General features: G+C 36.5%; 1 protein-coding gene across 1 annotated transcript in view; it reads right to left on the bottom strand.

Moving 5' to 3' along the window:
* Positions 1-303: 303 nt before the first annotated feature.
* Positions 304-11,264, bottom strand: part of TTC27 (tetratricopeptide repeat domain 27) — a 141,621-nt gene continuing 130,660 nt past the window's right edge. Inside the window, exons 17-20 of the mRNA XM_075043125.1 lie at positions 8,077-8,274; positions 4,541-4,652; positions 3,852-3,952; positions 304-546 (exon numbers count right to left, since the gene is read on the bottom strand). Coding sequence (XP_074899226.1) covers positions 424-546; positions 3,852-3,952; positions 4,541-4,652; positions 8,077-8,274 — 534 coding nt within the window. The 3' untranslated portion in view covers positions 304-423. The remainder of the gene's footprint in view (positions 547-3,851; positions 3,953-4,540; positions 4,653-8,076; positions 8,275-11,264) is intronic.

Raw genomic sequence — 11,264 nt, 5'->3', positions numbered from 1 at the left:
CTCCCGCCTCTGCTGCCTGCTTGTCCATCTCCTCCTGCCCTGGTGCCTCTCCTGCCCCTCAACATCGGTGGGCTGTTCTGCAGAGGCCTGGCACCTGGGTGTGATGCAGTCAGGCAGAACTAATCCTCAATAATCGCCTTATAAATACAAGGTGATGCAACAAGGCGAAATTCCATAGGGAATTTCCAGAAAATCTGGGCCTGAGGAACCAAAACATGGAACTTTTGTGAGACAGGGAGAGCAGATAAGAATCTTAAAAAGCAGCCTGAACTCTGAAGAAAGCTGAACACAAGAACAGCACTGTACAGAAAAGTGTTTATTGAAAGTGTTGTTGCATTAGAATTGTTACCATTTCATCAGCAAAAGCTCTGACAAAAGAAACATGTCATTATTGTCTTCCTGTCACGAAATCTGCTCCGTATGTCAGCGCTGGTCTCTCAGCTGGTTGCTCAGTTCCTGAAGTTCAGCAATCATGTTGTCCATAGTTGTCACCTCATCAGCTATCTCACTGTGAATCTCATTACTTGTTACATCTACAAAAAGTTGCTGCACGACAAAAAGAAATACATTATTTTAAAATATATATATAGTTTCCCTGGTTCAGCCCAGAGACGGAATACAGAATGCTCATCACCACCACCCTGCCTTTTGTATTTTTGGTATCTCTCTCTTTAAAAAGGCCATTTTGTGGCTAATAAACAGAAGATGCATATATATACACACACACACACACACGTATAGACCTGAGGTCTGTGTCACACACCTGATATTTTGCCAAGGGGCTGAATCCTCCTGTGGACGCTGGGTTTCTGCTCTGACCTGGCTGCCTACTCTGACTCCTGATCTCCTTGAAAGTAAAGGACTTTACCATGAAACTCAAAAGACCATCTCACATAACTGTCACTGCAGTTTACAAACCCACCTGCTGATAAATTAGTAGTTGTGAATTTTAATGGCCATTTTTCCCAGTGTCATATTCTGTTGCATCATTTTCTCCAAAACCTCAAATAAACATGTTTTAACACTTGATGTCAAGACACGCATGGGTGCAGATATTCATCTGTGTGTAATTAAGTTATACAAGAGAAAACAAAACACTACAGAGTAATAAAAATAGTTTGTTCTTAAAGACCTTGAGACATTAACAGAAACACAAAGCAGCTAACTCATGACCAGTCATAATCTTCACATATTTACAGGGAAACCATGGGAGAGGAATGCTAAATGACTTGTCAAAAGCCTTGAGATACGCAAGCTCTGACTGGAGCTTTGTGCATGCTGCACCAGAACATGTTGCTATTGTAAGGCCAGGACCTGTCATTTGACTCAAGTAATATGGAGGCTGTGTGAGGTACCACTCCACAGAAATATGGTGGTGGAGGACCCCAAACATATGTTCCCCCTTCATTATGTAAAGGGAGAGTAATTCACACTTCATTTGACACAAACGAAAAGCCTACATTTAGAGACAAAAACAAACCCAGAAGACAAAAGTTGCTCTGGAGTACATCTGTACATCATTATATCATCAAAACATAATGGGACAATACAGATACATATATAAACAAAAATGTACATAAAAAAGCCTGAACCAAGGTCTTCAATGTGCCTCAGAACAGTGTTGTCACTGAACAAAGGAACTTGTTACACAAAAATAGGAACAAGTTCCTGCAACAAGTTCAGAAACTTTTCTGACTTTCAGCCCCAAAACCTCACACTGGTAATGTGACAAAAAAGTTTGGTTCTTTCTAAGACAGTTAAATAAATCAGGATGATACAATTAGGTTTTGGTTTTGGTTTTGGTTTTTTTTCCCCCCACACACACAGTTAAAGAGATCTATTAAACTAGATGGAGCCTGGGGAAATTTCACACACCATCATTCTTTGGGCTTTGTGCCCCATGTTTCCCCACAACAGTACCCACATTTCATGCATTTATGATACAGCTCCATGACCTTTCTCCTTTTCGGAGATCCCACCTGTCAGATCCAAATGATCCATGGGGCAAGGAGCAGAAGAGAGCCCACTATGCTATTTGCCAGAGCACGCGACTGCCCAGAAGGCTGTGTACAGAAAGGAGCCCATTAACAACACATTTTCGAGTTGCAGCCTTCAGCAGACTGTGGGTGCATCATGAGGCTGTCACAACACAGGAGCTGGAATGTCAGAGACAGAGATCCCAGGAAAGGCAAGAAGTCTGAGAAGTGACATTGTTTCACCTATACAAAAACTACTGTTTTGTTGCAATTGCATGTCCTGACTACAAAATTTTGGACTTTTATCCTTTAAAAGTTACTTTCACTTTTCCTTTATTCCTTCTGAAATTTTAACTACTGAGTCTGCTCTTAGCCCATGTTTTAAAGTGCTTTTCTCTGTTAAAAAGAAGACCCCCCCCAATATTGACTCACAAGGCAGCAAAAGGGGATGCTGCAGTCAAGCTTGGACAGGCATAAACTGTGCTAAACTGTTTGTGCATAGGAACTTACAGAAGATGACTGAGTTTTTAAACCACAACACACTTTGGAAATTCAATATGACTTCAAATTAAAAATAAGATGGCATTTTGGAAAGTATACAAAAACAGTGAGGTCACACCAATAGCTTTATCTCTAGCATGTCAGTTTTCTCAGAAGTGCCATAAAATTTAGAGGCACTATTACCTGCCAATAATATAGATGTTCATTTAATTAGTGCCTTCAGGAATTAAGAATACAATTTACCAGACTCACCTATTCTTAAACTTTCAGATACTGCATGATCTTGCATAATATAAACCACCTGTACTTGTATTTATGTAATTTATGTCAAGTAGTCTTGCTTTCTCTACAGTCATGCTCAGTCTACACACTTTTTTTTCTAAACCGTTTTGTGAATCACAACAAAACATATATGTTGCGGCTTTTTTCACCACATTCCAAAGAATTATGTATGCCAGTATCTAAAAGCACAGTTATGAAGCCAGCTTGTGTCTGCTTATACAACTTTCCTAGGCTTTTATCCTTAAAATTATAGGACTTAAAAAGAGAGTGAGCCAAGTTTAGCACACTGATGATGGATCAACACTTTGTAACACAAGCACACGTTATAAAACTTATGCTCTCTACTTCACATTTACTAAACCCCACACACAGCCAGGAAGAATACTTCTTTAAGACATTAAGTGTATTTTGAATGAAAATGTATTCCAGATCAGTCCTCAGTTAAACAATGGTTGTGTCTCACGTTGTAAAATTAAGGGTAAAATTAGGATAATAATGGTGCAGAAACAGACATGGCTTTTTGGGTGCCTGGCAATGGAGGCACGACTCCAAAAACAAAACATATGATTCAAACACGATGACATTTTCCAAAGAATTAATATCTGAATTGGTAGGGTATCCATGAAAACCTTATTAAAAATTAGTTCTCTCTTTTAATAAATAACTGTTTTTAAAACACTTCAAGTGATGCAAAGTAGTCCTGACACATTTTGGTCCTTTCTGCAGGTTTAGATCCATTCTTTCTGAGACTGCCCTGCTTCCCCCATGACTACTCACATAAGGAACAGGTTTTTGAAATGACTGATTTCTTCCAAACATTCAAATGTTTGCCCAACATTTTAAGTAAAATTCTAACGTACTCATAAAATGTCAATGCTATCTCTTAGACTAGTAGGTTTATTTCAGTCAAAGCCTAGCAGGAAGAAGGGAAATAAAAGTCTACTTAAAAGTGCAATCCTTAATAGCATAGTGGTGAATATCCATCTGATGATGCACTGGGACAAGCAGGTATTATTTGTCTGTAATTGACTCAAACCAGAGAAATCGTTTCTGGCAACAGAACAAGGGTTCCTAGCTTTCAAACATTCCTACCTTTGCTTTGGATGACAAGCCACGTAAGTTGAGCCGAGCTGAAGAAAGCATCTGCAAAGCTTCCTGATGATTAGATTTGTTCTTACTGCATTTTATAGCCACTAGAATCCAAACACAGAAGAAAAGGACCACAAAACAAAAAAGGCATTACCTCTATAGCAATAATCTTTAAACAACAACATTTAATTAAAAATCTTGATACCTTCCATAAACAATTTTTTAATGTAATATCCCCCAAAAGAAACACGAAGAAAAAGAATGCCAAGTTATTTTGAGAAGATAACTCTAAACCCAACAGGTATATGTATCCTTCTTAAACATAAGCATAACTGCACAGCCAATAGTCTTACTGAGTCTAAGTTTTGTCCATCTCCTGACTGGCACAGTCAATCAAACTTAGGTGGTGATTTGAGGACTGAGATGAACATTTTCACTTGCATTATGAAATTGCTAGACCATGAAATTAATTTATTCCATTTTTACCAGTCATATGACTCAGCAAACACCATTTCTGCCTCATTCCAAGTATATTTTTGTAAGCACTATCAGGATCGTGCTCTCTGTTAGAGGACTCCCAGTAGTAGGAATAAATATAATGGGTAAAGTATAGTATTATTTTGTTACTAAGCTTAATAAATATTTGCTATACTCTTCATGAATAATAAAAGTTCTTTTCAGGTAGAACGTACCATGTGCAATCTCTATGGCTCCTTTTACCACTTCTTTAAAAGAAGAAACATCTTTCTCCCAATCACTTGATTGAATTTCACATTTATGTGCTTTAGTGAGACACTGCAGTGACTGCAAGGAGGAAAAAACCAAAAAGATCAATATGTGAGAAAACAAACTGGGAGACTAATTTAGTTTTAAGTATCTACAAAACAGTGCTCAATCCAGAAAATGAATGTATCTTTACTATGCTTGATTTCCTGTGAGTTGGAGTAGTGTCCTCTGCAACAGTAAGCACCAGCTGTAACACAGATGTTCTTCACCAATATCGCATCTCAAGTATGAGAAGCATATAAAGTAACATGTGTCTAATTTTTATCTTTTAAAAATCTGTCTAGACTGATGGATGTGACCCATGTTTGCCAAGTCATCATAATTAAATGCACATGAAAAATGGAAAAATACTTGTATTCACACTTTAAACAGCATTTTGTACCTAAAAAAATTATAATTGAATACATCAAAGCTTTCTTTCTGTATATGTATTCTTGGCGAATAAAGTATTTTACAGACACAGCTATTAGCTGCCATACTGCTCTGGTTCTCAGTGAGAACAGGAAAAATAAATGTAAATAATATGGAAGGAGGGTCCCATTAAGGAAAAAAAAACATGAAAAATTTAAGCAGAAGAAATTAATTTTTGCTTTTGAGTTTTGTTTTCTTTCTACAGCATCAGAAATACAAAACAAAGACATGCCAGAAGTTATATTGCTTGTTTCAATGACAAATCTTTTTAAAGAGTTTAAATATCACATAAAGGAATAACAACTTTCAGTGCAGTATGTGTACATGAGTACAATAATGACTTTGGATTGCTGACCAAAGATTAAATTTGAGGGTCATGACCCCAGAAGCTTCTACCTTCTCTCTCTCACCAGAGTTCCAATCGCTATGGCACGAATGATTGAACTGTTCATGCTGCTGTAAATTGCAGTAAAGGTATATTAAATCAAACCAGAGCAAATTAATTTTTTTCATAATAGCCTAGGTTATAATGGGTAGTGGTTCTGGCCAGCAGAGGCAAGAACTTCCAAGAGAAGGAACAACAGTTTTTACAGCAATCTGATTTCAGTCTGCACGTGCCTGAGTCAGAGCAGCAGTTTAGGGGGGTTTTGCTGACAGATGTCAGGGAGGGGAAAGAATTCAAAGTCTTGTAGGCTGTTTGTTTGTTCTTCTGGAACCTGGATTTATCCTGGAAGGAAACAGTTACGAGCCGGGGAAAGTTCAAGGAACAGAAGCTTTTCATAGCCTGGGTATGGATCAGCAGGAAACCTGAAGGTTGGAAAGATTCCTTGGTGGGAAAGGGGTAGACTGGACTGCATTCAGCATAGGAAAGAATGAAGTACTGAATGAGGTGGCAGGTCGGATACATAAAAGTGTAAAAGTAAATATATGCTAAGCTAAAAAAAAAACCCCACAAACCCAACACTTCAATAGTTTTACACTCCTAACTTGTAAATCCTGTCTGATTCAATTTACAAAGCACTGTTGTGAATTGTAACTGTAGACTCTAGGGATTCACGGCATCAAATACAGCAGCACAGCAGAAAGGTAAAAAAACCAACAACCCACCCACCCTTTACAACAGCCAGACATACAAGGTTGTTCTTTCAAATGGAATGTTAGGAACAAAATTGGTTAAATATAATTAAATCTGCACTAAAATATGGAATAAAGGTCAAACCCTATATTTCTAAGGAGGTACATGACATTATGATAGATCTGTTCCCAACTCTTTGTCCTGTGATGCCACATACAGTCAATAATGCCCTTTCAGAATTCATTGACCTTTTGCATAATAAATATGGGTGGAAAACTGCAACAATACATCTGGATTTTTTCTACAGATATATTCACTTAATATCTGACTGACACATGATGGTGCTTGTGGCTGTGAAGCCAATAAATACTATTTTTAACATTTTTACTTTATAATATGGTATCAGAAAAGCTACCAGTTATTATCTAATGTATTAAAAATTAATTTTTACACTGTAAATTAATATAAGCTGTGGCTGTAGGCAGTTTTGCTCTTTTGTGATCTATATCTATGGTACTGTCATACCAGGATACTTGGATACACACGTAAGCATACCTTAAGTATTTATAAACATCATTCCATTTTGCAGGGCAAGCTAGACCGTAAGCATGTTCCATAACCAGTCTGATTAGGAAACACAGTTAGAGTCCTGTCTACTCTACAAATTGAAACCATGTTTTCAACTGGGTTAGTGAAATATACTGTGATGTAACCAGATTCTGAAATGATTACATTTATAGTATAGACAGGGTCTCTACTACTTTGCATGTCTGAGTAAGAATTTAAGGATATATTACAGGATATTGCAGTGTCTGTATTCCTGAATTCTAAATAGGCCAAATCCCTTTTATTGTTCAGCTGTAAAGAAAACTAGGGAAGGAAAAAATGGAGGAATTGGAGGTATAATGCATACGGGCAATGACCAAACAAGGCATTTCACAGGGCAGAGCATAAAGAGGAAGACAATGAGTGAGGCCCAAATAATAATACTTTTAAGCCCACAGGCATACAATTTGTAGGCCCAACCATCTGCTTAATACGCTTAACATCAAGTGACGAGCAATCCTCCAGACTGACATTTTTGCCCAGGCCAAAGGCATTCCCCCATTAGGAAACATACTGAATGTGTATTTTCAGCGTCACTGAAGATCTGATAACCCATAAGTATTTTTGGAGTGTGCAAGGCTATTTGTATTTTTGAAATTTAATACCAATGAAAAGCACACTCTAGCATACAACAAAGAACACTTCTAGCAGTGCAGAGTGGTTATTTTGGAAACACAATCAACTCAATTACCTGGGAAGTGATAGGAGCAAGAGATGGAAGTTAACATAGCAAAACCAGAGACAGGTAAAGAGAAACCAGTGGTTCAACAGATTAAGAATTAAATAGCATTATTTAATTCGATTTTAAGCTAAGGGAGGACAAAGCACTTTTTCTCTGGGAACTCTAACTGTGGTACAGACTATCTTAAATGCATTTTGCCTTAGTGATTGCAAAGAATATAGATGGCTATATATATGATGCTACTGGATCATGCCATTAAGATCCACTTTTTTCCAGAAGCAGCAATATCTTGTCTTCAGAATCAAAGACTCCAATTTTAAAAAAAACAAACACCACCATTAGATTATAGACATTAGATTGCTGCCAAGAAAAGTTTCAGAATACAAATCCAAGACAATGCACATATGCTATGATAGGATATCATACTGATAAAAGAGATAATTTTTAAAAATTTGCAAAACCTGATGTAAACCATCTTGCTCCTATTCAATAATAAAAGTGTGTGCTGTAGGAACATGAAAAGCAGAAAATAAGCTTATAGAAACACTAAAGCGAAACACGGCCGGAACAAGAACATGTCTTACTACAGCACTATAGTTTGTTAGAGAACTCAATGTTTGTACCAGAAGTGTGTATCCATAAAAACGTATACCTCACAACGCACTTACCTTTTCAATATCTTCACCACTATGATTCTGTCCATTTCCATAAAGTTGGGCATAAAGTCTCCAGATCTCCCCATCATTTGTCACTCGTGAAGTTACTCTGCCGAAGAGCTCTTGCAATTTCCCCTTCAATCCACTTGCTACCTCTCCAGTGCGATCTGCCATACCATCCACTACGGCTCTGACCAGAATAGCCAGCACCTTAAATACGCAGCAGGAAGGAGTTTTTATTTCAACTCAAATCAACATCAGTATATAAAACGGTATCTGTAATATTTGGTCTCTATTAATGATTCAGTAAAATACAAATATAGTACCACATGACAAGTACAGAATTTAGTAAGAAATACATTATTAGGGGAGTAATTCAACAAATTTAAACCTCATCTATAAGATTCTATGGTTGGTGAAGATAAAGAGGGCAAAGAGCTAAGACAGAAATTTGGGTTACTGGGACAGGCTAGTGTGAAAAAGAATTGTATAGGAAATTGTGTCAGTATCCTAAAGATATTTTCACCCTATAATACAGTTATAAGAAGATCAGTAAACAGGCTGAACCACATTAATTCAGGTAACGGAAGACACTGTTGTTTACAGGACCTCTATTTAACTACCTGCAGAAACTGAAAGATGTATAGTGGATGAGACAGAAACTGGAAGGCAACTGAATACCACCTTGAGAAACTCTGTGTTTAATGCACTTCTGGTGAATTACTAGTCAAGTCAGTTCAATCAAACTTTTTACAAGTACTCATTTAATGGCTGTACTTTCTGAGTCATTGGCTTGAGAATGTGTGATCTGACCTGCAGAAATGCTGAGCGTGTGCAGCTGCTGGTGAACGCAATGGGAGCTGGGCTTTGCGTGTATGAAATGCTACACAATACCAACTGTCCCTGAAAAAAACATGAGTCTTCTTGTCCAAAACCGGACACTGAAAATTAGAAAACAGTTTTGCTGTGCCTCAGTTCCTTCTCAAAAAATTGACAAACAGTAAATATAAATTAAGACATTGGATCATATGGTGAATTAGAAGAAAATAAAACCCAGAAAAACTGTGGCTTATTAAATGAGAACTACCTGTTCTGTGTAGTGCATGAGACACAGAGACTGGGGAAGAAATAATGATAAAAACAAAATGGAAGTCTCATAAGGCTTGCAATTCAAGATAAGCCAGTAAAGGGTATACAAACACCTTCATGCTAGTACTTCCTAACTTGTGAGGCTATCATTTGGCAACTTTAATTCGTCAACATTTTTGTCCATGTGATATTAATACTTACAATGAAATCACATTAATAGCAATATTAATATCAAGAAAGTAATAAAACCATTTTCAAAGATGATCTGTGAATAGCCCCAAACCACACAAATATACCACTACTCTAGTAAAAATAGGACGGGGGTGCATCCTCGCAAACCAAGATGTAGTTAACTGGCAGAAAGCAATGCAAAAATTATGACAGTATCAAAATATATTACACTTATAATAAAAACATATGCAGTTTAGTATTTGTGATAAGTCATTTTCCTAAAACAATTTTTATTCTATAGAATGACTCAATTAACATGCATCCCAAGAATTAATTACTGAGTTTTATCAGGTACAGGAAATCTTTGGCAAAATAACCCAAATAAATCAAAATGGCTGATGATATGAAATAGATCTATGTAACAGAAAAGGTGAAAAAAAAAAAATTATACATCTCCCTGGTACCTTTTCAGAATCAATGTGAAATTGTAGTAGCATCTTAACATCAGCTAAACAGCTCCCCCCTTCTCTCTCCCAAACTGTAACAGTAGAGCCCTTATAAAATGATATGACAAACTGGCTGTTCTTTCTTTTCTTTTCTGTTAAAAAGCTCGGATTGTCACCGAAGAGAATAGAAAATATGATTACCTATTTATAATCCAAAAGTTCTGAAATTCGTATTACATTCATGATTTGGAATCTAAGGAATAAACCCTATCATTAAATGAATCAGGTCTTCTATAATGATTTGCTAGAAAAACACCAGCAAATATTGATATTTCCATTACTACAGCATTGTAATAAAAAAAACATAAAGGAGATGTAAGAAGAAACATTAAACTATGTTCTCTTTTAAAATGGAACTAGAACTGGTCCTGACGATTCATACATACATGTATGACTTCTCAATCAATTTCTCAGTTTAACAAAATTGTTACTCAAATTCCAAAGAGTTAGTTCACATGAATATCCTATATAGTTATCAAGAGTTTTAAAGACAATGATATTTTTTTGCACATGAAAAAAAAAAGTTTCCCTAGTCAGTATGACTTAGCAACTGAAAAATTACCCATATTCCCATAGAGTTCAGGCTTTGCTTACACTTTCATCATAATAATCTATCTTCTTTTTTTGTAATTCATCATGTAAGCTTTAGCACTACAGCAGTTAAAATAAAACTAGTGTGAAGGCCCAGATTAAAGGGTCCATTAAACAGTAATGAATCATTAATGCTACTTGGCTGTGCCCAGTTGTTAAAGCTATTTCAAATTGCAAGTGAGTTGTGCTAATGATCACAAAGTATTAGCAGTGTAACAGAGCTTTCCATTATAGACAGTTGTCTTAAGTGTTAAATTTTAATTTGTATCTCCGAGAGATTTTAAACTGCCATATATACTAAACTATTAAAGCAATGGTCTGTTGCCCAGGATCCCACACAAGCAGTAGAGCTTTTTTTTTTTTTTTTTAAATGCCTCTTTTAATGAACTGGACTCCATATGTCCACTGTGCATAGAGTTTGTGTTTCATATGACATCACACCTTCCGCATTCCTCCTTCTCCTTTACTTTTGTGAATAATGTGTGTGTACTAAAAACTGAACAAAAACCACCATGGGACAAAACCTTAGAAACAAACCCAATAATTTTTAAATGCTGTGTTTGCTATTAGTGAATCTCATTCCACAATTGTCCTCCAAACAGCTTCCTTCACGTAAAAATACACTTGGTCAAACCATTTTTAGAAGCTTCACTAATACTAATCAAACTTGACAGTGCTTAAGTAAGAAGAGAACCCTCAGATACCAGATCCAAAATGACAAATCTGCAGTCTATGAGCTTTCCCTATGCCCCTCCCAAATTAAAGCTTTATTATAAAGACAATTGTCTTTAGTGAGCTACTTAAAAGAAAGAGCACTCCAGAAATTATTAATTCCTACCCTTG

Source organism: Buteo buteo, chromosome 12 (genome assembly GCF_964188355.1).
Source record: "Buteo buteo chromosome 12, bButBut1.hap1.1, whole genome shotgun sequence".
NCBI lineage: Eukaryota > Metazoa > Chordata > Aves > Accipitriformes > Accipitridae > Buteo > Buteo buteo.
This window is presented reverse-complemented; position numbering and strand designations above follow the sequence as displayed.